The 26,271-nt window shown below is 54.0% G+C and overlaps 2 protein-coding genes and 1 pseudogene across 2 annotated transcripts in view; 2 read left to right on the plus strand and 1 right to left on the minus strand.

The window, feature by feature from the left end:
* Positions 1 to 6,082: 6,082 nt before the first annotated feature.
* LOC144248768 (uncharacterized) overlaps positions 6,083 to 26,271 on the plus strand; it is a gene marked incomplete at its 5' end in the record, with an annotated part of 86,062 nt that continues 65,873 nt past the window's right edge. Inside the window, 1 exon segment of the mRNA XM_077790760.1 lies at positions 6,083 to 6,750. Within this exon segment, the coding sequence (XP_077646886.1) occupies positions 6,083 to 6,750 (668 nt within the window).
* Positions 8,384 to 9,758, minus strand: LOC144248780 (class II histocompatibility antigen, B-L beta chain-like; annotated as a pseudogene).
* LOC144248749 (uncharacterized) lies at positions 13,615 to 22,453 on the plus strand. The gene is made up of 11 exons (XM_077790742.1): positions 13,615 to 13,689; positions 14,032 to 14,116; positions 16,443 to 17,123; positions 17,301 to 17,388; positions 18,219 to 18,267; positions 19,280 to 19,389; positions 20,144 to 20,261; positions 20,650 to 20,749; positions 21,167 to 21,363; positions 21,781 to 21,918; positions 22,364 to 22,453. The coding sequence occupies exons 1-11, from the start codon at positions 13,615 to 13,617 to the stop codon at positions 22,451 to 22,453; spliced, it is 1,731 nt and encodes a 576-aa protein (XP_077646868.1).

Here is a 26,271-nt window from a genome sequence, read left to right on the forward strand (position 1 = left end):
ATAATTTTTTTTTTTTTTTAATGAAACTTGCTACATTTTCCACCAACCCAGCTAATGCAGTGTGAGTGTAAGTGAGTGGAATTGTCCCGGTGTGTCCCCAGCAGCTGTGGCAGTGCAGGCCCAGCGAGCACTGAAGCTGCAGCAGTGGCAGCAAGGGCTGGCCCCGGTGGCTGGAGCTGCCCAAGGAGGGTGGCCAGGCCGAGGATTTCAGCAGAGGAGGTGTGGGCAGGCCCAGGGCCTTGCCCCGCTGTGGAGCCCTGGCTGCTGCTGCGCTGCCTTCAGTGCAGGCTCAGGGGGGCCTCCCATCCTCCTGCTGCAGGCGGGAAGTGCAAATCTCCGGGGCTGCAGAGACCTGGAGCCCAGGCTGAGGGGTCCCCCCGTGTTCAGCTGTGCTGGTGGCTGTTTCTGGCCTCGGGGCCCCTTGGCATGGGCCACGCCACTTGGCCACCAGTGGTGCTGCTTTGCACTCCTTAGGCAGAGCCCATGTCCTGCTTAGATGTTGGTGTTATAAATGAAAATTTGTCCATCCAAATAAAAATGAAAAATGAAAATTTTATTTAGGATCAAATTCTCTCTGAGCCAGCCACAAGGAGAAGGACAGTGCTGAGCCTGGGGTCGGCACTGGGTGTGTGACAGGAAGGACGCCATTTGGCAGAGGTTCCCCTACCTTAGGCACACACACACCCTCCTGGACCCTGCAGTTCTTACAGGAAATTTTCTGCCCAGGGCTGGGATTTCAGCCATCTGCCTTTTCTTTCTATTCAAAGTCCCACATATTCATGACGTTCTTTTCTCTGAGTCAAGGTTGAACAATCCAAGTCCAGGTGTGGATGATCCTCGATCCTCTGATGGAGTTATGGAGCCGTGGCTTTCAGATGTATCAGCCCGGAGGAGTTCAGCAATCCCAATCTAGGGTTGTTACCAGGATGATCAGTGCCCAGGCATTCCAGTATTGCCCTTCTGAGCAGCCCATCTCCCCATCTTCAGGCGAGCCACATGTGTTAAATTGTAAATGAGGCTTTGTCCAAGAAAGCCGGTATTGGTGTAACCAATATGTGGGGGGGGGCAGTTCTCAGTGCTGGCGTGTGTGCTTTGCAATAACAAAATATTATACGTGTCAAATCATATTTCCCTTAACCAAATACAACAATATTACATTGGTGCAAATTATAACAAACATACATATCATTGGGAGCAGCAAAGTGCCAAGTCAGGCTCTGTGCCAGCCCAGCTTCCTGTGGGAGAGATTGCACCAGAGACAGGATTCTGGCCACAGACTGCTTTAAATGTGCATCCCTTATCTCCACCCTGCACTAGGTGGAGAATTCCCAGGGTAAGGAATTCCCAAGATCAATTCCATGGGAGATTGAATTGAATATCTGCCCTGGGTCTGGCTCTTCTTCTTGCCCAAGCCAATGGCAAAAGCCGTATCCATGGCATCCTGGTTTTTATCCCCAGCTTCCAAAGGTGTTTCCTTAGTTCCCTATTAATTCTTTGTACCCAGCCTGAGCTCTGGGGGTGCCAGGGGTTCTGGAGGTCCCATTGTATTCCTAAAGCTGAAATAACCCCCTGAAGGATTTTTCCTGTAAAATGAGTTCTACTGTCTGATTCTATTGCTTCCACAATCCCTTTTATTGGAATTATTTCTTTTAGAAATACCTTAATAAGTGATCCAGTGGTTGCTGAAGAAGTCAGAATTGATTTTGCCCCCTTTTAGCTGACATGGTGTTACCAGAAGCTATTGAAGCCTTCCTGCTCAGGGCATTTCAGTGCCAGGCTCTTACAAGCACACACAGCTCTGTGGGTTTGTCCTGCGCTTTGTCTAATTCCCCTTCCTTCCTGTGAAAAACACCATTCACTTTTGTTAAAATTTTAGAACTTTATTAGTAAGAAAATAGTCATAAAAATTAGGACAATAAGAGACAATAAATGTAAACAATTATGGAGTCCGGTTGCCTGGCACTCCACCAAATAGCACACCTTGCTTATAAAGGATTACCCCTTAAAAGCAATGGCCTATTGCATATTCATATATCTCATACATGATTCAAACATTCCTTTCAAACCAGGGTGTTTCTGCTTAATTTTAGATTCCCCCCCATGTTGTACATCATCCTTCTTGGTTCCTGGAAGTCTGAGCTTTTCTGTAAAGGAGGCAATGATTCTTTTCTGGGGTTCCAATTGTCTGTTGCTGTGATCTCTATCCAGCGTCAATAATGCAAAGAATTTCTTGATTATCTTTTCCATTCCTTGAGCTAGTTACAAAAAGTATCTTATGTCACATAGTTTCTATTTTAATCTCATGATATAGGCTAAAAACTGTATGTAGCACACTACTTAAAAGAGATTAATACAGCACTGCTTAAAAGAGATTACTAGGACACAACTTTCCAACATAACACATATAGTATTCATTTTAATATTTGCAATGAGCCAATCATATAATATGCATTTTTCATTCTTCCCTCCCTTGGAATAGGGTGTTGCTTCTAGACAACACTTGTGCTGGTTGCTTCAAAGTACTTTGAAGAGGCTCCATATCTAATTTTCCCCATTTCCCTGAGGCTGCCCACACTTCTGGTTCACTTCAGCATAGGCCTTGCCAGACATATGACACAAAGGTACAACAGAACGAGCCTCTGTGTCAGCTTTTATAATGTTAATTTGCATTCCCAGTTTAGCGATCAAATCCCTTCCCTGTAAACTATAGTCACAATTAGGGGCAAGTAAAAATTCTTGCATTTCAAACCCTTTCCCACATATGCTAGAAGTGGTTGAATAAAGCCACTCCTCTTTCCTACTTCTCCCCTGAATACTCAAAGACATTTTTAGCAGTTGTCCCGCTTAGGTGTAAGATTCCGAGTGGATGGAGAGGCCCCTGTGTCCATCAGGAGAGGCCTCCTCTGGATGCAGACCCAGCCTGAATGTTCTCCAGGGCTCCAGTGTGGTGGGTCCCCGGTGGGATGGGAGCTCAGAGAGCCCTGCCAATCCATGTCCATGCAGGGGTGGACTTGCTCCTGCTGAGGGTGCTGCTGTCTGTGCTTGCAGTGTCCTTGTGGGCTGCAGCTGGAGCCCTGACTCCTTCCCAGGGGCTGTTTGGGTGGGCTCTGCCCTGGCCAGGAGGGCAATGCCTCTGCCAGGTGCTTGTGGCCGACCCCGTCATCCCCTGGGTGCTGGGGCCCCCTTGGGCCCTGGGGTTGATCCCTCAGGGGCTGTGGGAACTCTGCCATGGCCTTTGCCTTCAGCTTGGCCTTTTGCTCATCCCTTCTTGCCTTCAGCTGCTGTGCCCTTGTGCCCAAGTGCTGCAGGGCTTCTTGTGCCACTCCTGCAGCCCCGGTCACTGCCTGTGGGTGCTCATCCTCTGAGAGCTGCTGAGCTTTCTGCAAAACCTTTCCTTTCTGCAGGGACCCAAAGCAAATCCTGAACAGAAAATCCTGATCCTTCATGTGCACTCTGCATTTCCCAGCTGTTCCTTTGTGTTCCCCGTTGTGCTCAGGGTCCCTGCCCAGCCCGTGTGGCAGAGCCGGTGCCTGTCCTGCCGCAGTGTCCAAAGGCGGCCCCCCCGGCGGGCAGGGCCGGCAGCTCCCCGGGGCCGGGCAGCGGCCGGGGCGTCCCGCAGCCTCCTGGGGGCCGGGGGCCACTGCCGGCCCTGCCCGGGGCTGGTGGGGTCAGGCAGCGCCCGGCGCTGAGCCCCGGCTGCCCCACAGCCCCGGCCCGGCCCCGCAGCTCCCCACAGGCCCCAGCCCGTGCTCCCGGTGCCGCACCTCTGCGCCCGGTGCTGCCGCTGCCACCGCAGAGAAACCCCTGGCATCCTGACCTCCTGCTTTTACTCTCCTGCGAATTGAAAGTATGAGATGGTAAATTCTGAGGAAAAAACAAAAAACGGTGCTGGAAAACAAACCAATCCTGAGTATTTTTCTGTTCCTCCTCTTTGCCATCATCCTTTTTCTTACCACATAGATTCTTCCTGCTGCTTCTTGCCTGAACCATATTGCTGCACACTCCCCTTCACCTGATTCCTTCTCAGCACACCAACACCATCCATCACCTGTTGTCCAAATCCCTTCTCCACTTCCCTCATTGCCCCACTGGGTGTCCATGTCCTTAATTACCTTCGGGGCAATGTGCAGACTACCTCAACATTCTCCCAAGGGACCCTTCAGAGACATTTTGGGATCATCATCCCTTTGGCCAGGACCCCTCCCTGGCTTTCCCTTTTCTCCCCTCCATGGGTGCCCTGCCATGTTCACTCCCCGAGGATCCCAGGGCACTCACTGATGAGATTTTCAGTGCTCTCTCCCTGCTGACTCTTCACACACCCCCTGATGTGTCACTCGTCTGTCTCCTGGTCACTCCCGGGTCCCCAATCAATCCCCGGTGCTGCCGCCAGCCAAGGGAGCCGATCACCCAAAGTGGGTGAGGCACCTTCAGCTGCACTCCCTGCCCGCCGCCCCGGAGGGTGGAAGGAATTCGGGATGAGCCCCAGGGTGTGTGGAAAAATTGACATCGGCAGAGGATTCTGTCCACAGAACAGACAGAGGAGTCCTGTAAAAGTAATTTCATTCCTAATAAAAGGGAGTGGCCATTGGACATTTCCCATGGGATCTCTCCAATTGTTGGAGGACACAGTCTCGTTTTCATCCTGATTTTCCCAGCTGCATCTCCCTTTCCCTTTCTGTATTGGCTGAAATACTTGAGAGCTACAGACTTGTCAATCCACCTACTACTTACCCCTTTCTTATGCACCCCACTTTTGTATAGCAGATGATATTCATGGCTCTGTTAAGGCTTCGTTGTTCTTCTCCAAGTTAATGAATTTAGTAAGACCTTGGCTGAGCAGCAGTCTGTGTCATCAAATAACATTTTCGGAAACCAATGGATTCTCCTGTCACACCCTTATGTACAATTCTCTGGCCCTATCTCCGAGCAGCTTCAGAGCATCTGTTTGTAAAGACACTTTCCTGTGGTTCCTTTCATGGGGTCCCCCGTTTGTGGGACATCCCCCCTGGAGCAGGGTGTCCCCTCTGTGCTGCAGCCCCAGGGCTCGGGCCGAGCTCAGCCAATCAGAGCCCGCGGCGCTGATGACTCACCAGTTGCCAGGCAGACTCGCAGCTCCCCGCGTTCCCCACCTGGACCCACCTGCGCCCCCCCTCGGCCCCATGGCCCCGCGAGGGGAATTTGGGGAGGTGGGAGTGGGGCAGCGCCAAGGCCGGGCCCCCCCGCGCTGTCCTGGCGGGAGCGGCTGCAGTGGGGACCGAGTGCGGGCGGGAGCGGCCGAGAGCCCAGCGCTGCCCCAGCCCGACCTGCCCCAGCTCCATCCCTGCCCCTGCGCTGGGATGCTGTGGGGCTGGGGGGAAGAGGGAGCCGGCAGTGGGTGCTGGGCCTGGGGGCAGGAGGAGAAGGGAAGGAGAAGCAGGCTTGAGGAACAAAATGGTGAAAGGATGCAGGTGGCAGGAGAAGATGGGATTGTGCAGGAGAAGGAGGAATGGCAGGAGGAAGAGGAGTGTGAGGAAGAGTAGAGACACAGGAGGAGGAGGAGGAGCAGAAAGAAGAAGCAGCAGAAGGTTCCACTCCTCCCTGTGACTGCAGCCTCCCCCAGCCCCAGGAGTGCTGCTCCCCCCACATGCAGCAGGTGACTGTGGAGTTGGATCCACGATCTTCACGGGTTGAATCTTGGTGTTTCTGAGCTTGCTTGGGCTAAATATTGATGCTTTGCTTTTATGTGGCAGCTGAATATTTATATCCTGGAGGAGGTTTTTCGTGAGTTGTGGTGTTTAGGGAGTTTTTGATGTGTGTCTTGGAAGTTTGCGGTATTTTTGGGCTGAATCTTGGTGTTTTGGAGGTTCTTACAGACACAAGATTCCAAATGACTTCCTGAGATGAACTTGGGCAAGGTGGAACCTCCATTCCAAGGTGCTCTCCTCTTGTTTTTTCCCCAAACCAGGATTTGTCATACCCAGGGTGTGCCTGGATGGAGGAGGAAAAGCCCCGGAGATGCTGCAGGAGGAGGAGCTGCAAACCCAGCCCAGGGAGCTGCAGGGAGGAAAGAGCCCCCCTGAGCCAGGAAGGCGGGCGGAGATCCAGGCGGAGCTCGGAGCTGGTGGAGAAGCCTCATGGCAGGGAGAAGTCCCACAAGTGCTTGGAATGTGGGAAGGGTTTCAGGTGGAGCTCCCACCTGATCGAGCACCAGAGGATCCACACTGGGGAGAGGCCCTACGAGTGTGGGGAGTGTGGGAAGAGGTTTCAGAGAAGCTCCCATCTCCTTCTCCATGAGCGGATTCACACAGAGGAGAGGCCCTTCCTCTGCTCCAACTGTGGGAAGGGCTTCAAGCACAACTCTGACCTCATCGTGCACCGGCGCATCCACACCGGGGAGAGGCCCTATGAGTGCTTGGAATGTGGGAAGAGCTTTGGGTGGAGCTCTTCCCTGAGAATACACCAGCGCATCCACACTGGGGAGAGGCCCTACGAGTGTCCCCAGTGTGGGAAGAGGTTTCACACCAGCTCTGATGTCCTCAAGCATGAACGGATTCACACAGAGGAGAGTCCCTTCCGCTGCCCTGACTGCGGGAAGGGCTTCAAGCAAAACTCCCACCTCACCGTACACCGGCGCATCCACACTGGGGAGAGGCCCTACGGGTGTGGGAAGTGTGGGAAGAACTTCTCCAGGAGCTCTCAACTGACACAACACCAACGGAGGCACCACTAAGGGAAGCCCTGTGAGTGCCCCGAGTGAGGGAAGAGCTTGGAGTGAGGGAAGAGAGAGAGGGAAGAGCTTGGAGTGAGGGAAGAGAGTGAGGGAAGAGCTTGGTGTGCTGCTGCAGCTCCATCCCCCATGGGAGGATCTGGGCTGGATGATCCCCAGTGACCCCCATTGGGCAGAGCCCTGGTGTCCCCGTATGGGGAATAAAACAGAGAGTAAAGCAATGGAGCTGATAAAGGGGCCCGATATCTGAGGCCTGACTGAGCAGAAACTGTGGGAGACACAGACACAGTTTAAGTCTCCCTGGGCAAGAAGTGACCAGGCAACATGGTGTGAGTCTTTGTGATAAGATAAATGTTCCCAGGTTACTGGATGTCACGAAGAATGTGTAACCAATGGGAAATTGTTACCAAAAACAGAGCCCTCTATAATCACCATATAAGTAAATCCCTGTATAAACACCTGGTACACTCAATAAAATTGGCTTTGGTCTAAACTCGGATGTCCCCATCTCTCCATGGTGGATAACCCTGTTGTGGGTGATCCCCGTTGGGTGGGGGAAGGTGCTGGAGGGATTTCTTTCCCTTCTCCTGGTGCTGCCGTGGTTTGGTTGGTAATAAATTCCCTCCCTGTGCCCAGGCCGGGTCTGTTGTCCCCGTGCCGGTGCTCGGGGCGGGATCTCTCCCGTTCCTTCTCTGCACTGCCGGGCCTCTCCTCAGCCAATGAGAGAACGCGGTGGAGAAGAGTCAGCCAATCAGCGAGAGCGGGGCTGATGACTCACCAGTTGCCGGGCAGACCCGCAGCAGGCAGTGTTCCCCACCTGGACCCGCCCTCCCTGCCCAGGGCCGGCCCCGCCGTGGGGTCCCCCCAAGTCCCTCCCCAGTGCCCCCAGGAACTGGGCTGGGTTTAACTGGGAAGCTTTACTGGGAACACTGGGAGCAGGCGGGCAGGGGCAGAGTGACAGCAGGGCTGGGGGACACTCAATCCCCCCAAAATCAGCGTGGGGATGGAGCTGGGAAGGTCCTGGCTCGGCCCGAGGCCACGGGGAGCGGCTGCGGCCGCCGGCGGCTCAGGAGCTCTGTGGGCAGAGAAAAGGGGGTGACACCGGGCTGGGGGCCCCGGGGAGCACACACACTCCAGAGGAGGGGGGACACGACTCAGGGGATCCCCCAGACTTCCTTGCGCCGGTAGAACCCAATCCCCAGTGCCAGGAAGACAAACCCCAACTCAGGAGTCTCCAGTTCCTGTCAGCATCTTGCTGTGGCAGCATCCAGCAGCATCTCTGGGGTTTCCACAGGGGTCAGGATCTCCCAAAAACTCTCACAGGCACCCAGGCCCCTCCAAGCACCCTCCTGGTCGCTCCCACCCCACTCAGGATCCCCCCTGAAACCTCCCTCTTGATCCCTTCCTGACCTCCCCAGGACCCACCAAAGCCCCTCCTGTCCCTCTCAGGATCCCACAGCCTCCTTCCAGTTGCCCCCACTGCCCCAGGACCCCCAAATCCTCTCCCAGTCACGTCCTAGTGCCCTCCAGGGACCTCCAGAACCCTATCCCACCCTCCTACCCTCCCCAGAATCCTTCAAACACTTTCTTAGCCCTTCCAAACCCACAATCTCCTCTCCCAGTTGAAACCAGGCTCTCTCCAGCTCCCTCCCAGTTGCTCCCAGCATATCCCAGTGGCTCTCCCAGCACCCCCAATTCCTCCCTCGTACCTCAGTTCCGGCTCACAGGGTGCTCCGGGGTGACGTGCTCCACCTGGCAGGTGGAGGTGAGCCCGGCCCGGGTTGGGGTTTCCAGCAGCACCAGGAGCTGGTGGGTCCAGTCCCCTTTGGGGACCATGTCGGTGGCCACCACAGAGAGCTCCTGCTGGCCCTGGAACCACCTCAGCTGGATGGGAGCAGGCGGCCGGGGCCGGGCCGGGAGCTCGAGTTCAGCAGAGAGATGGACACGCTGGGAGTCACTGGGAGAGAGCAGGGATACACTGGGATCAACTGTGGGGAACTGGGAGAGAGAGGGGAGGGGTGGTGTGGCCTTGGGGCAGACTGGGAGTGGACTGGGAAGGATTGGGGTGGCACTCAGAGAGATGGGAGGGGATGGGGGGCACTGGCAGAGAGGGTGGAGATCTCGGAGTGAACTGGGGAGGAAATGGGAATGGGCTGGGAAGGAGTGGGAGAGACTGGGGCGGCACTGGGAGGGACTGGGAATGGGCTGGGAAGGAGTGGGAGGGACTGGGAATGGGCTGGGAAGGAGTGGGAGGGACTGGGGCGGCACTGGGAGGAACTGGGAATGGGCTGGGAAGGAGTGGGGGGGACTGGGGCGGCACTGGGAGGAACTGGGAATGGGCTGGGAAGGAGTGGGAGGGACTGGGGCGGCACTGGGAGGAACTGGGAATGGGCTGGGAAGGAGTGGGAGGGACTGGGGCGGCACTGGGAGGAACTGGGAATGAAGCGCGCGGCACTGGGAGGCCGAGTCCAGTGCGGGGCACGCGGCGCTGCGGGTCTGCCTGGCAACTGATGAGTCATCAGAGACTCGCGCTCTGATTGGCTGAGGGGCGGCAGCGCCACGCCAGGCTGAGATGGACAGCCGGGAGGCACTGGGAGAGACTGGGATGGACTGGGAGAGCCACGGGGGTCAGTGGCAGGGACAGAAGGTCTCGGGGATGGGCACAAGGAGGGCTGAGGGCTCTGGGGCGATTCCCAGGGAGGTTTTGAGGGGCCTCAGGGTCATTGCCAGAGCAGGGCTCGAGGGGACACGCTGTGCCCCACGCTCACCTCGGCGCTCCGTGAGGAACGGGCTGAGATACTCGTGGTTGTACCGGCAGAGCCAGCCCACCGCAGTCCTTCTTTGCTCCATAACGTGCGGGTCGCTGTTGCAGTACCTGGCTGCTGTCCCTGGAGTATCTGTCCCGTGGTATCTGTGGATACCATGCAAAGGCCTTTTCTGCTTCTTTACCCTGCACTCTCCTTGTAGCAGTTCAGGCTGGAACAAATGGCTCCCAGAACAGGGACCTTGGGCAGTTGTCCAGTCCCGGAGAGCGTCTCCTGAAGGTCATCGGATCTGGGATCTTTGGGAATTCAAGCGTCGTTTGGGACCAGCTCCAGGAGGAGCTTCTTCCTTCGCTTTGTGAGGACTGTTTCTCCTGGCCTGTCGGCACCCCTTTGGAATTCTGAGGGAAGGCTGCCGCTTTGGAAGGGAAGCTTTCAGAATCCAAAGGACCGGCAGGAGCCCACCAGCCCCCTCGAGGTTTCGCTTTTCCTTTGTGTCCCTCGCATTGGTGAGTACTTGCAGCGTGGGCTGCCAGGTGCCCGGGGGAGAGCACTACACATGAACACATTTATCTTAAGTTAATCCTTTTGCCTCGTGGGGGGGAATTTTGGGTTGTTTGGGGAACATGGACAATCATTTATCCCCAGCTCAACGAGAGATTTATATTCAGATTAAAGCAACCTTAGTACTAGGGAATGTTTCATTTAAAAAGAGGGATCTTAAAACTTTTGTTCAGTTTTTGTTTGAGCACTTTCCTGAGGCTTCCCAGGAAGATGTTTTGTCACTTTCATTCTGGGGGAAAGTTGGGTGATGCATTTATGATATACAAGTGGGTGGAAATTATAAAGTGGGCAAGTTTAATCCTATTTTCAATTTGATTTTTAAATTAGTAAAGCCTAAGTGAGAAAGTTGGGTCCCTGGTTCTTGTTCCCCGTGTTACTCCCTCCCTGATCCTAACCCTGCTTCCCCTATGGGTGGGATGGGAGCCAGACCCTGCCCACGGGCACAGGGCTGTCACCTACTCCCTGCTGCCTCCAGCCCCACTCAGTCCCTCTCTCGGGCTGGCCCTGGCCACTCCAGCCCGAGCCTTCCCCGCTCCCTTGTCCCCGACTGCCCTGTCCCCAGTTTGGTCCCCAGCTCCAGGAATGTCAGTTGTACAGCCCCGCCTCGGGTCCCTCCCCTGCGCTGGCAGCTGCGTCGATGGTGTCACCGTCGGGACCAGCCCCTTCTGTCCCCTGCCCACATCCCCGAGTGGGCCCTTGAGGGTGGTTCCCTCCTTCTCCAGCCCATCCCGGTTCCCACGCCGCGGAACCGAACGCGGGCCTGGCTGGAAGCCCGCCATGCTGGCCTGCAGGCCCCGAGTCACCGGGCCCCACCGCTCCGCCGGAGGCTGCGCGCTCCAGCCCGCCCCGACCCACCTTCCGAAGAGGATGAGGATGGCGGCACCCCGGCAGTAACAACAGGCCGGGAGGAGGCTGGACACGGATCAGGGAGGAGCCCTGTGGGATGGGGACCTGGACTTGGTGGGAGATCTCGATTGCCTTGTGGCGCCTGTCGTCATTAAACGGGGAAAGGAGCCGCGATGGGAGCGGATTCCTCACACTGAGGTGAAGGAGTTGAGAAAAGCGGCCAGAGACTACGGCCGCAATTCTCCATATTTTAAAAATGTATTGGACTAAACTTTCACAGGACATACCTTAATTCCCCATGCCTTCCATTACATTACCACTGCACTATTGCAGTGGAAAAAACTTTTAAAGCCAATCCTATCCAAGTATGACTTGAGTGAAGTTTTAACGAAGGCCAGAAAGGCCTTGAGGCTTTGGCAGGAGAGGGGGAATTTAGCAGACCAGAGGATCAGGTCATGCTGCCCAACAATGTCTTAGATGACATCAAATCTGCTGCAAAGACTGCTCTTTTAAAAATCCCTGATGGAACCACCCTTGTCCAAAACTTTTCTTCAATCCATCAGGGGGTTGAAGAGACATTTGTTAAGTTTGTTGACCACCTCCCAGAGGCCATTGTTCGCCAAATTGATAATGTAGAGGCCAGGGATGAACTCCTGGGAAAAATGGCAATGTCTAACGCCAACCCAGAAACCAAAAAGATTCTTGGAGCTCTTCCCCAAAATCCAGAGCCACTCATCCCACAGATGGTCGACACCTGCACTAAGGCCTCTTCTTCAGAAACTGCTTTAGCCCTGGCCGTGAGCAAAGGGGTGGGGGAGGCAGTGGTGCCCATTAACAACGAGAGGTGCTTGAACTGTGGCCAGTTCGGCCATTTCCAAGCAAACTGCCCTCACTGGCCTCCTGTGCACTTTAACTCACCTCGCTGCCCTCTCCAGAACACCTAGAAATGATCAGCCCTCGCAGCGTCCGGGAAACGGGCGGGGAGCGCGGCGCGGTCCCGCACGGAGACAACGAGCGGCAGCCGCGGCCCCGGGGCCGAGGGCGGGCGGGCGAGGCCGGCGGGCGGGCAGCCCCGCCGGGGGCGGCTCAGAACCGCAGTCCTGGGGCGAAACTGCCGCCCCCGCCCCGCTGCTGCTCCGGAGCTCCTGCGCCCGCAGCGTCCGCGGGCACCGGCCGGGACAGAGCCGGGAAGGAGAAGGGGCCGAGCCTCGGCGCGGCCGCCAGCGCCGGGAGCGGGACGAGCCCCGCACGGCAGCGCCCCAGCACCGGCGCCACGTCCAGCATCACCAACACACACGCAAACCCGCTGGCCAAGGTGAAAAAGTCCTTGCCATGAACGTTCTGGGGACAGGAAATGGTTCAATGTCAAAAACAGATACGGTTTCATAACCCTGAATGATAACAAACAAGATGTGTTTGTTCAACAGACTGCTATAAAAAAGAATAACCGCAGGAAATAACTCCACAGTCTAGGAGATGTAGAAATTGTGGAATTTAATATAATACAAGGAAGAAAAAGCCCCCAAGCAGCAGATGTGACAGGACCTGGTGGAGTTCCAGTGCAAGGTAGCAAACATGCACCAAACTGCAAACCTGCGAAATATTACCCATGTCATGGAAGTCCTCCACACTCCTACCGGGGAAATTAAACCCAAAACCAGCAGCCAAATCCCAGCAACAGCCCAAAAGCTGAAAGAGCACAGAGCACCGATAAGCCACCTTCCATCCAAGACTCCACCTCCATATCAAAACAACTTTCCTGTCTGATAAGTCCCACTTCTTCTAATACCCTTCCCCAATTCCTGTGGCCTCCCTGCCCCCCTCCCACTTTCCCTGTTTCCTTTCCCTTGTCCTATTACCCCTTTTTTATGTTCCCACAAATTCCTACCTCCTTTTCCCCCTTTCCATGGCCTCCCTCCACTAGTCCCTTTCCCCAGAGTTCCTTCATAATACCTGAAGGAGTGTAATTGGTGGGGAAGAAAGGAAAGTTTTCCTAAATTAACCATCTTTTTCTTAAAAAGTAATGATTTCTATTTGGAGTTTCCAACAGGCACACCACCACCTACATTACCTCGTACAGAGTCTGTCACAGCCAGCAGCACTGCCACAGGGGCCAGAGAACCAGTCCCTACTGAAGGCTCCTGATTCCATCTCCTGATAAACCGGACTAAGAAAACCCCACATCCCTCCTGCCAGCTCTAAGAAAATCTATTTGGACATTAGAGACTCAGAATTGTTTGCATTTTGAAAATTGTCGTATGAGCGCTTTTGATTGATTTTGTCATTTTGTGTTGAATCAGTTGATCCTCCAGAGAAGCTTTCTTAATAATATAAAAAGGGGAATTGTGGGGATCCTGGGGGGCATTTCCCTGGTTTGGGGAGACGCGGGAGGCTTCCCTCAAGGGGCTGTTGGACTCTGTTTGCTCCTTGCCCTGTTCCTGTGTCTGTTCCTGTGTCCCTGGGCCACTCCCTCCCTGTTCCCTGACTGGGCCTCATCTTTGTACTGCCCATGGACCAGGGTCACCCCCACCCCGACTCCTCAGGACAGGGAGACCTGAGAGTTGGAGCAGGGGGATGGGCGTGCTGGGGAAAACCCTGAACATCTCACGGCATGGCTGATTCAGACATCTGTGGATACCATGCAAAGGCCTTTTCTGCTTCTTTACCGTGGACTCTCCTTGTAGCAGCTCAGGCTGCAACAACTGGGGATCATCCAGCCCGGATCCTCCCATGAGGATGGAGCTGGAGCAGCGCACGAAGCTCTGCACCCACTCAGGACACCCGCAGGGCCTCCCTGGTGTGGAAGTGCTGGTGAGTGATGATCTCTGAATTCCACCTGAAGCTCTTCTGACATTCCAAGCACTCATAGGGCCGTTCCCCAGTGTGGATCCTGTGGTGCTTGGTGAGGTTGGAGGTCCCACTGAAGCTCTTCCCACATTCCTCACACTCGTAGGGCCTCTCCCCAGTGTGGATCCTCTGGTGTTCCATCAGGTGGGAGTTCCAGCTGAAACCCTTCCCACATTCCAAGCACTTGTGGGACTTCTCCCTGCCATGAGGCTTCTCCACCAGCTCCGAGCTCCGGCTGGATCTCCGCCCACCTTCCTGGCTCAGGGGGCTCTTTCCTCCCTGCAGCTCCCTGGGCTGGGTTTGCAGCTCCTCCTCCTGCAGCATCTCCGGGGCTTTTCCTCCTCCTCCATCCAGCCACACCCAGGGAATGACAAATCCTGGTTTGGGGGAAAAACAAGAGGCGAGCACCTTGGACTGGAGGCTCCTCCTGCCCAAGTCCATCCCTAGAACTCAGCAGGACTCTTGTGTCCATGAAAATCTCCACAGTCTCAAGGTTCAGCCCAAAACAACACTCCCAGGAGTTCCCTATCTCTGATCTCTCCACTTTTGGGGTTCCAGAGGTTTCCTTTCCTTGGGATGATGGGGGTCCAATGGCTCCAGGGGTTCCCCCTTCTCAGGTGTCCTGCTTAGGGATGATCCAGGGGCTGTTGGGGCTCCATGGGGTCCCTTCTCCCCTGATGCTCTACTCTGAGATCCCAGGTGTCCCAGGGGTTCCTCCTCTCCAGGCTCCCCCCCTTTCCAGCCAGCTGGGGGTTGCCCAGCTCCAGGATCGCCCCTCTCTGCTCTCCCCACTCCGGGGGTCCCAGGGGTTCCCCTCCTCTGCTCCCCCGGGGGTCCCCAGGACAATGTCCTCCCCCTGGTGACACTGGGCAATGGCCACGTGGACTCCCAAAGATCCCCCAGGGGGCTCAGCTTTGGGGTCCTGCAAGATCCAAACCTACACACACACAGAGAAAAAAACCTCCCGGGGTTTATTTGGGCCTCCCAGACGACATCTGGGGCTCAATTCCACAATCTGCAAGCTCCCAACACACCCCAATAAAAAACCCTCTCAGAGACCCCCCGATATATTTGGGACAAGCTCCCCCTCCCCCCTCACCTGCAGGATGAGCTGGGGGTGATGGTCCTGGGGCCAAGGGTGCTGCGGCCTCAGGGGGCACTGGAACCTCCTGTTTCTCCTCCTTTTCCTGCTCCTCATCCTCATCTTCCTCCTCCTCCTTCCTAATCCCACCTCCTGCCCAGTTCCTGCCTTCTGTATATTTCGAGTGCAGCACCTTGCTTGTTTTTAGAGCGAGAACAAAGATCCCCGCGGGAACACGGCTTGCTGGCTTTAGTCAGAAGTAGCGGTGACTAAAGGTCCTGTTTCCTCTGCTGTGCTCCCGTCCTTGTTCCTCCTCAGTGTTCAGGCTGGGCTATGGGGTGTCCCTGTTTGCTGCATTTTCAGAGCTCCTCCTGGAGCCTTTGGGCAATAGGCTGTGCCCTGGGAGGGTTCTTTGTGCTCCTTTGTGACCCAGGAGAACCTTCCGAGCGGTTTCTGCGTGAGCTGCTGCTGTGATGTCACAGGAGCACTGCCACGTCCCCGAGGTGCTCCCGTGGCTGTGGGACACGGAGGCCTCAGTGTCCCCAGTGGCTCTGGGCACTGCTCCTTGCCGGAGGATCCTCCTGCCCGAGGCATTCTCAGCACCAGCCCAGCCCTGACGGGTGTCCTTGTGTGCTTGCAGGGCTGCAGTCTGCAGACGTGTGCAGCGCAGCCAAAATGATCCAGCACGTGGCTGCTGCAGTTTGCACGCTGTACTCTGTGGCTTATTCAGGCTATTTTTTAACCCACTTGGCACGTAAGTTGATGTTTTCCCTCGGTGCTGTGGCTTTGGGCTTGCTGTGTGCTTTCTGTTCTTCCTCTGGACCCGAGCTGACTTTGTAACCAAATGGCCATGAAGGCACCATTGCTTTGGGAGAGCTCCTGCCAGCAGCTGCAGCTGAAAAAGGGGGTGTCTGCAGCCAGCGGGGCGTGCACAGCATTTGCAATGAGCCCTGGGGGGTTCTGTTCCCTCCAGCGGGGAGTCTGTGGCAGCAGAGCCGGGAACTCCCTGCCCAGCCAAAAACTGACCCAGCCCAGCATTTTGTGCTGTTCTCTTGCTGTGGGAAGGGACTGTGGCTCCTGGAGGGACGCTGGGAAAGCAAAATGCTCTCTCGGGGTTGCCTTGCTCTGTGGCATTTCCCACCACAGGCAGTTTTTTCCTGACAGCATCTGGTTCATGTTCCCTCTCCCGTTGCAGGGCACCTCATGTGTGGATTCCGAGCAGCTCCTCCTCCGGTGAGTGGGAAAGGAATCTTTGGTGTTTGGAATTGTGCAGCAAGCTGTGAGCTCGGCGTGTGGCAGCCGAGTGCCAGCCTGGGGGGCTGAAGGAAAGTTCCTGTCAGAGTCTTTGCAGCAGCAGCAGCAGCAGCAGCAAAGGGATCCCAGCAGATTTCTCCTTTTCTGCTGCAGAGCTTTTGAAGGGCTGCAGGTCTGGTTTTGCAGGCAGAGGATTGCTTGCTGGCTTTAGCCACAGTGGAATATCGTTTTCCCAACAATAAGTGGCAATGTCGACTTTAGCCCATTGTTAGTTTGAAGAGCCCCAAACCCAATTTCTGCTTAGTGCAGCTGGATGTGCAGCTGAGGATAAATAAGGTGATCACTGAGATAGAACTTCCCGTCCCTCACGCTGCCATCTGTCCACAGGGCACAAAAGCAGCACCAGCCCCTCCTCTGGCTCCCTCTGCTCCCAAAGAGGAGGCCAAAGAGGAGGAAGACAGCAGTGAGCTCCCCGCTGTTCTGGGGGACGCTGGTGAACTTCCCTCGGTGCCGGGAGATGACAGTGAACTTCCCGCTGCTCTGGGAGACGAGGGCGAACATCCCGCGCTGTGGGAATACAGCGGCGAGGCTCCCGCGGCGTGGGACAAGGACAGTGGACATCTCCCGGTGTGGGACGAGGGCAGTGGATGTCCCCTGGTGCGGGACGAGGATGGCCAAGCCCCCATGGTGTGGGATGAGGACAGAGGACATCTCCCGCTGTGGGATGAGGACAGAGGACATCCTGTGCCTTGGGAAGAGGAGGGTGAACTTCTCCCAGCATGGGAAGAGGACAGTGAACATCCCCTGGCTTGGAAAGATGATGGCGAACCTGCAGCGTTTTGGGAAGAGGATGGAGAACCTCCCTGTGCTTGGGAAGAGGACCCAGAACCTCCCTGTGGTTGGGAAGAGGACACTGATCCTCCCTGTGCTTGGGAAGAGGACACGGAACCTCCCTCCGCTGTGGGATCCTGGGCTGAAGGTTCTGACAGCAGCACAGCCCTGCAGCCAGAGGGGAGAGGGGAGTGGTGCCTGGTGCAGCTGAGTACGTCTGCTCTGTTCCTGTGTTCAGAGCAGGGGCTGTGTGTGTGTCTCGGCATCAGCTGCAGCCAGCGTTGCTCTGCAGCTGAATGTCACAGGGGCATTTATTGTCCTTCCCCAGCTGAGACCAAGGGGCTCACGGCCCCAGGGAGTGGGGCTGCATTCTGGCTCTGCTCTGGCGGGGTCTCGCTCTGGGAGGGAGCCTCTTCCACGTGGTTTCTTTCAGGGAACATCGTGAGCGTGGCGGAGCCTGCCGAGAAATACCTGGAAGTGGAGCAGATTGGCCAAGGGTAAGTGCACGGCAGCTACTTCTGCACAAGCAGCCCAGGGGCTGTGCTGGTGCAGGATCAAGGGAGAAGTCAGGAGAGCTCCAAACACCTTCAGACACTGGGGTGCCATCCTGCTGTCTCTCAGTCCTGATCAGAATTGAGAACTGTGGTCAGAAGGAGCCGTCACAGGCCCCTGAGGCCGGCAGTGTCCTGCCTGCAGCAAGGAGCAGGACCTGGGAGATCTTCTGTGTCTGGAACTGGATTGCCTAAAAGAGCCACTCACCATCTGGAGACTGTCAGACAACATCTCTCAAGGAGATTTCTTTCAAATATTTTACTTCATAAAATATCTTCCGGTCAGAATTAACAACCTAAAGGTTTAGAAACAGGAACCAGAGATGAACTAATGAGTGCTCTATTCTAGCACAGCTCGTAGAGCCCATACATTCAGCAACAGACACAGAGCTGATGCACTCTGGGGGAAAATGCATCACCTGCCTGATGGCAGGGCCCTTGTGGATCCTGCAGGTCTTAGGCAGGAAATGGAAAAGGATGAAATGCATTCTTTTCCAGTTCTTTAGACACCCATTGCTCACCTCAGGTTTTGAACTAAAGCAATTCAGCGTGGACATTTGGGATTTGCTCCAGCCCAATTCCTTCGTGTTGGGTCTCAGTTTTCTCTTGCACACCTGGCATGGCAGAGGGCTGGTGGCTGCTGCGCTGTTGTTGCAAGGGTCGATGCACCCAGGTGTTTGTGAGCGCTGCAGGCAGCAGAGATCTCCTGTCTGGGCTGGCTTTCACTCCCAGGGCCTCAAGCACTGCTTCTTTCTTCTCTGCTGTTTTGTCTCCAGGGCTTTCGGAACCGTTTCCAAAGGACTCGACAGGGCCACTGGAGGAGAGGTCAGTGCCAACACGCCCAGCACGTCTGGCAGCTCTGCAGGGCTCTCCCCTCTGCTGGGAGCTGTGGCTGCAGCTCTGGGGGCCAGCAGAGCTTTCCTGCACAGGCTGCTCCTCTGAAGGCAGAGCAGTGTCAGCCTGCAGAGCACAGCTGGGACACACTCAGTCCTTCTGGAGTGCCCAAAGGGATGCAAGGAGGGCAGCGGTGTCTGTCAGAGCAGGACACGCTGGCTTGCTCTTCATATCTAAAAGTGTGAATGGATCAGGGCTGGAGACTGAGGCCCAATTTATCTTCACCCCAGCCTCAGACTGGAACACTATTTAGCAGTTTTTCCATCCTGCCTTTCATCTTCAAAAGGTACCTCAAGGCCTAATTAGGGAGAGATTCTACTTGGGCTCAATTTGGGGCTTTAGTTCCACTTCAGCTGTTCACAGAGAGAGAGGGATAGAAATGAAAAGATGGATGTCCAGGGCGAAGCTCTCTCCTAAACCCTGCAGCTGTGTTTGGGTCTGGGGTCAGTGACAGCCTGTGACAGGGATCACCTGAGCAATGGATGTGTGTGTTTGCTTTGTTGTGCAATCCCAAACAGAGCAGCTGCATCTGAAATCATGACCAAATCCCATTGAATTGCTAAAGGGTTCCCGGCTGTTTTGCTCTGTTTTCACAGAACCAGAATTACCTCCTGCTTGCAAAATGTGTTTGAATAATAATGAGAGTGTTGAGGCCATTTGAGAAGACTGTAGGTGCAGAGAATGTGGTTAGAGCTGGGAGGCTGACAGCTGAGGGGCCATTTCTGCAGAGCTTGCAAGGCCAAATGTCTCTGGCCGTGTGTCCTGTAAGCAGCCCCAGCAAGCAGAGCAATGGGCTGTGGGAGTGGCCCTTGCTGAGTTCTGGTGCCCATCCCAGGGCAGTTTGGCACAGCCCGGCTCCGTCGCTCCAAAAAGCCTCGCCCCGTGTTTGCTGTGGCCTCCTGCCACAGACTCCTCCAGTTAAAGGTCTGCAATGTCCCCTCAGGTGGCCATAAAGAAAATGAGTCTCAGAGGGCAGAACAGGGAACGCGCTGTGAATGAGCTCCTGCTCCTGAAGGACAAGAAGAACCCCAACATTGTCAACTCTTTGGACAGGTGAGTGCTCCAGGCCTCATCCCGTGCACGGGCCCTTCCTTAACCTTTCCTGGCACCCGTAGTCTGTAGCCTGTTTTGAAAATGCCTGACCCAGCCGTATCTTCCCAAAACAACAGCCTGGCAGTTCGCTCCCTCCGTGTGCTTTGGTTGCTTCGGTTTGGTTTTTCCTTCAAGCTGACCCCGTTTTCTGTGTCTTACAACAAGTGCTGATAAACCACAGCAGAAATTATTTCCCTTGGCTTCTTCTTCCCAGCCCTTTTGCATTGCTGCAGATGCCAGGAAAACCAGGGCCTTGTTTGCACAAATGCCTCATTTGCCCATTTTTCACTGGCCTTGCCTGTTTCTGAAGGGACTTTCTGAAAGGTTTTCTGATTGCTTTTGTCCCAAGTGCTGCACAGCCTCCTCCCCTGGATAACCCTGGGAGTTGTGTTGCCTTGTTCTGCAGGGAATGGTGGAACTGATGAGCTCAGAAGCTGAACCAGCTGGGGGCCAGTGTTGTGGTTCCACACTGATCTGGGCTGTTGCTAAACTGCATTTTTCACCTGCTTGCCATCTAAGGACTCTCCTTTCTCACAGGTGTCTCTTCCTTTAGACTGTGCAGATTCCAAGGACTCTGCAGCCTCGCAGGAATGTCTCTCCATGGGATTCTGTCCTCATGGACAAGTGACCTGGAAACAAAACTCCACTCCAGGCTTTTCCATGGGGGAATTGAGCACTGCACATTCATCTCCATGCCACTGCTTTCCTCTTCCAGCTTCCTTGTTGGCGGAGATCTCTGGCTGGTGATGGAATACATGGATGGAGGAACTTTGCAGGACGTTGTCAGACAGACACGCATGGCTGAAGGAGAGATGGCAGCTGTCAGTCGGGAGGTGAGGGATCCTGCCTGTGGCTGCCACGGCTTGGACACGATGGTCCTTCCATACAGGCATGAGAACAGGAGTGGCTCCATGCTCAGGGCTCTGTTTGTTGGTTTCATGAGCTGGAGAAGAAAGAGCCTCTGCAGTGAACGGCCTGCCAGCATCGCTGCACTTCTGCTCTGTTCTTGCTCTCTTTCCTGCTGTTGTGGCACTCTCTGTCTGTTCTGGATTTGATGTGTTGTTCTCAGCTTTGCCCTGAACCGTTTGCCTGGAGCCTGTCTGCTCTGCACTCCTGGCCTGTCACAGCAAAGCTGCTGCTGGCAGAATTCGGAACTGTCCTTTCTTGTGTGATAGATTCCGGCCATTGGTTTTTGTCCTGGTGTTTCTTGTTCTCTCTCAGTGCCTGCAGGGCCTGGATTTCCTCCATGCGAACCGGGTGATCCACAGAGATCTGAAGAGCTCCAACATCCTCCTGGGCATGGCCGGCTCTGTCAAGCTGGGTGGGTGTTCCTGGCCAGGCACGGCGCTCCCGGGTGCGGCTGTGGGGCTGCTTCCCAGTGCCGGCCAGAGCCCCACAAGGGCTGCTGGGGGCACTGCCCGGCCCCTGCTGCCAGCTGAGAGTGGCTGCCCCTGCAGAGAGCTCCGGAGAGCAGCAGGGTGCCAGGGGTGGCTTTGCTCTGGGTATGGCCCTGCCAGAGGGGCAGGAGTTGGAATCTAAATCTTAAAGGGAATCAGTAAAAGCCACTGCACGAAAGCTGAGGGTTTCTTTAAGGGTCCAGTTCCACCTTCCCTTGGCTACAGCCCTGAGCACTTTTCCAGCTGACTTCACTACTCCATTCTCAGACTGAGAGTGGGGAGTCTTGGTGCTTGGTTTCCTCATTCCAGCTGCCTTTGACAGTGTTTGTTTCTGTCCTCAGCTGATTTTGGCCTCTGTGCTCAGCTCAGCTCTGAGCAGGACCGGCGCAGCTCCATGGTGGGCACTGCTCACTGGATGGCCCCAGAAGTTGTGACCAGTTCTCCTTATGGCCCCAAGGTGGACATCTGGTCCTTTGGCATTGTCACCATCAAGATGGTGGAGGGAGAACCTCCTTACTTCAAGGAAACGAGGGCCATGGTAAGAGGCAAATTCTCCAGGGGCTGCAGAGCCCTGTGAGCACAGGGCGACCCTGCACTGGGAGCAGCAGCTGGAGGTTTCTGCACCTGGGGAAGGGAATTCCCAGAGCACTCGGGCCTCAACACAGACAAATATTCTGCAGTCTCCAGCAACAATTTGCTTTGGGATTTACGCTGTTGCAGCTCTTCTGTCTGTAAGGATGACCTGAAAATTTGAAGCAAGTGCATCAGCTCTTTCCAATGGCTGTGGCAGCACTAGGGTTTGGGTTTTTTGGTTGGCACAGGAAAATGAGCTGTGAGCAGCATCTCTGCCAGGGAGGAAAGTGCTCCTGGAGCTGGGGCTGAGAACCCGGGGTCGCTGTGAGCACCTGTGGGTGGGAAGGAAGCTGGCAGAGCGCTGAGTTTGCTTTTCCTGCAGGCTCGCGCTCTGATCCGGCACAACGGGACCCCGCAGCTGCAGGAGCCCCGGCGCCTGTCGGCTCTGCTGCGGGACTTCCTCGAGTGCAGCCTGGAGCCGGACGAGGAGCAGCGCTGGTCTGCCCAGGAGCTGCTGCAGGTGAATGCCGAGCGGCCGAGGGGAAGCAGCAGCGCCAGGGAGGGGTTTTCTGCTGGGGCCCCTCCGATAGTCTCCAGCCTCGCTGCGTTCCACACGCAAAGCAAGCAGAATCCTCGCCGGGTTTGGCTTGGCAGGGTCCTTTCGAGGGCATCTGCCCCTGGTGCCCCACAAGGAGCAGGGCCATCTTCAGGCAGGTCCGGTGCTCAGAGCCCTGCCTGGCCTGAGCTTGGATGTTCCCAGGGAGGAGGCACCTCCCACATCCCTGGGCACCTTCTGTCAGTGTTTCCCCACTCCTGGCAAAAAGATTCTGCCTTAGATCTAATCTGAGCCTGCTTCCCTCTCCTGAGTTTCAGACCATTTCCCTTTGTCCTGTTGCAACAGAGCCTGTGAGGAAGTTGCTCTGGAAAGTAACAGTTCATTTCTTTCTTTTTTATCCTTTGGGCAGCACCCGTTTTTATCATCAGCCAAGCCTCTCTCCAGCCTGACCCCTCTGATCACCGCAGCAAAGCAACTGAGGGAGCAGCGGAGGAGATGAAGCAGTGGAGGACAGCTTTTAGTTACAGTAGTTAGTTAGGACAACTAGTTAGTGATGGTAGTTAGCAGTGCTAGTTGGTTATGGTAGTTAGGACAGCCTGTTTGTTACGGCTCTTATGACAGCCTGTTTGGTATGGTAGTTTTTTGAATAAAAACTCTTTTAAACCTCAAGTCCCTTGAGGTGTCCCTTCCTCCTCCCTCCGTGACTCGGCTGCCCGGAGCAATGTGAGGGGAGAGCGGGCCCAGCCTGGCCCAGAGCTGAGCCCCAGCAGAGCCCTGGCAGAGCCCAGAGCAGCCTCGGATCTGCAGAGTCAGCCTGGGAGGAGGCGCTCGGAGCCTTCTGGGCTGCACCCGACTCTTGGTTACAAACTGCGTGTGCTGGAAAATGCCACCGGCTCTGCCAGAGGGCAGAAGGGGCCCGGGGAAGGCCCCAGTGCTCCCTGCAAGGGAAACACCTGCCCTGGGTTTGTTATAGAGAACTATGTAGTTGGTGGCTTTTGCTCTTATGTCTTGACTTCTGCAACTTATTCTTAATCACAACGATTTTGATACAGTACAGTTTGCAATCACTTTTAACTGCTTTTGCTGTAGTATAATTTGTCAGCTTTTTGTGGCCAATGCCCTGGTCCCTGTGTAGCTCATATCCTGAGGATATCATTCATGGCTGATAGTTTAGTTTGTGCACAGTGTGAAAAACATACATACTAGTTTTGGCTTTTGGAAAATATTGAAGTGGATGCCATGGGTTGTGCATTAGAATGTTAACTTTTGCAGAAATAGCTGTAGTTGTGAAATAATAACTAATGCTTTTATTTTTGTAACTAACTGACAGTAATAACTCAGAGGTATTTGTGAAACAGCCAATGTTGATTTAAAATATTTGTGGAAGTAGCTAAAACCGTCTGCATGGCCAGATAACATTTAAGGAACGGGTGTGCTGAGGACCCTGCCGCTGACCCTTTGACTGTCAGGAACTGTCTCCTGCTGATGTGGAAACCCAGGGTGAGGTTCTGGTGTTTGTATCCCCAATCGTGGGTTCTGTTCATGTTTGATATTCTGTTCTGTGCTCTCAGAACTGACTCTGAAAGTGAAGGTTTGTTTTGTCTTGTTATCAGCTAGCTCACCTCCCCCCATGGTCTGTTCTCCACAAGAGGCTTGTGTGGGCTGGCTTGGCTTGCTTTTGCTGGCTTTGTTTGCTTGCTCTTCCTTCTGCTCTTGCCTTTGCTTTTTCCTGTTTGTTAGTTTAACTAGGCAGTCCAATTCTTTCCCTGGACTGTTTCTTTCCCTTTCCTTCTTCTGAATACCATCCAACCTGCTCTGGACTGGGACCTGGGAACCCCGAGGAGCACCGGGAGCCTGCGCTCTGTGATCTGCAGCAGCCATCCCCAGTGCCCAGAGCAATCCCCAGCGCCCAGACCCGGGCGACCACCCCCAGGAGAGACTTTCTGGATTTGTCATCTCTGCAGAGTGGTGAAAGAGTTTTGTTGTCATCTGGTGTTGTTCATTTTTTTTTAGTGCTGGGGAGTGTTTTGTTTGTTAAATAAACAGGTTCTTTTCCACTTCTCTCAGAGAAAATTCTTCCCAAATCAGGTGGGTGGGGAGGGGCTGTGGGGGTTTGTTTTCTGGGGGCTCCTTCCAGAGGGTTGGGGGATTTGCATTCCAAGAGCACTCAGGGTTGCGGATTGAGGTTATGCCCAAGGGGATCTGGGGTTGGACAACACAGCAGGACTGAAGGTTAAAAATGTCCAAGGGGATCTGGGGTTGGAAAACAGTAACACCTAAAATTCTGCTGGGTTGAGAGACATCCAGGATTAAACCTGCTGGGTTGATGGATTAACATTCCATGAGCACTCAGGGTGTAGATATGTAATGTAGACTGTTTGATAGTAAAAGGTACCTTGTTGTATGTGAGAGTGAGTGAAAAATAAAAGTGAGTAAATGTAGATTAATGGAAGTATATATAATGTAGATTGTTTATTTTGAGCTTTACTTTATCTCCTTGGAGGGAGGTGGATTGTGTTGAATGGTATTGTGAGAGAAAGGACTTTTTGAGTAGTTGAAAGAAGATGGTATTCTGGTTGTTAGAGAAAGTGGGAAACAGAGGCAGAGGACTTGTGAAGAAATGTGAGGAATGGACTATCACATCTAAAATGGACAACACCAAAATACACCAAAGGAGTGTTGAAAAGGACTTGCATAGAAAAGTCAGCAAAAAGGAGTGACAAGGGAAACAGAGGGCAAGCCTGGATTGAGCACTGTACTCACCAGCGAGAAGATCACACGTACCTGCTGTGGGCAGCAGCCCCCCAGGCAGGGGAGGTGGGGGTATAAGCCATGCCAGACCTCTGTCATTCCTGTTTCTGTCTCTCATTTGTTGTCTTTTCCCTTCTGAGATAGCAGCAAGATCGTGTCACAAATGCTACAGAAAGTATCACATGGAAAGAAACCAAAGTTCCTTTTTGGTACACACACCCATGTCAACAGCCACAGACTCATCCAAACTGAGTACCTGCAGGCAAAATGGGGAAAAACTGCAGTGTATCAGAATAGGTTGGCTTTAGATTGTTTATTGGCTAATGAAGGGGGTTTTTGTGGAAAGTTTAATATATCAGACTGTTGAAAATAGATGACAACGGGGAGGTCATCCTAGAAAAAAACAACCCAGACACCAATCCAAAAATGGGAAAACAGTGTTAAAAACTAACTGGTGGGGTAATGTACTGAGGCTGGGATGGTGGAATAAATGGGGATTCTTCCTTTTATGTGTTACAACTGTTATAAATGAAAATTTGTCCAGCCAAATTAACATGAAAAAATAAAATATTTATTTTGCAATCAAATTCTATCTAGGCCAGCCACAAGGAAAGAACAGAGCCAACCCCGGGGTCGGCCCTGGGTGTGCAACAAGGAGTCAGCCTCAGCACAGGTTTTCCTCTATGCCCACACACCTCCATCCTGGCAAAAGCGGTTTTTATAGGGAAAATTCTGCCTGAGGCCAAGATTTTGGCAGTCAGTGTTCTCTTCAGAGTCCACATGTTAATAAGATTTTCTGCTTTGGTGATGAGGGAGAACAATTCAGTGTCTGGAGTTTGTTGAATCCCTTGATGAAATTTACAGGAGGGAAGGCTGCATTCACCTGTGTCTGCCCAAGGATTTCCATGATATCCATCTCGGGTCCTTCAGGCAAGGATCAGCACCTGGGGTTCCTGCATCTCCCCAGCCATGGCCCATCTCCTGGGGAGCCACACCTTCTTACTTGTAAATCAGTTTCCAATACCCCCGCTCTCAACTGCGAGGGTGGGGGGGAATGCTTATACAAACGTGTAGAGTGTTACAGTGTTCTAACAAATCTAACAAATATTCAATGTCACATATATAATATTAGAAATGGCGCCAATTATATCTGCTACATATAACAGTATGGTAAATGTAGCTTTTTAGATAAAATGAAGCTTTAGTAGTAAAAAAGAAACTATGTACGTGTGTGTGTGTGGGGGGGGGGGGGGGGTTAAGGAATGAGATACTCGTTTCAAGGAACATGCAAATTCTCCAGAGAAGAGCAATTTATGGTTTTCTTATTAGAAGAAGCTGATTTCTTCACGCCTTGCTCAGACTGGAAGACCCCGTGGGGATTAAAGAAAGCAGTTGACATACAACAGACAGAGTTTTTTGTTTCAAATATAATGTATGCATAACCATGAAGGATATATGAATATGCAACAGTGTATTGTTTTAGGGGTGATTTCTTCATTCACAAGGTACATTGCTCTTGGCTTAAGTGCCTGAGAGCATCTGGACCTCAGATATTCTTTCCATTTT

This window comes from Lonchura striata, unplaced genomic scaffold (genome assembly GCF_046129695.1).
Source record: "Lonchura striata isolate bLonStr1 unplaced genomic scaffold, bLonStr1.mat Scaffold_85, whole genome shotgun sequence".
Classification (NCBI taxonomy): Eukaryota; Metazoa; Chordata; class Aves; order Passeriformes; family Estrildidae; genus Lonchura; species Lonchura striata.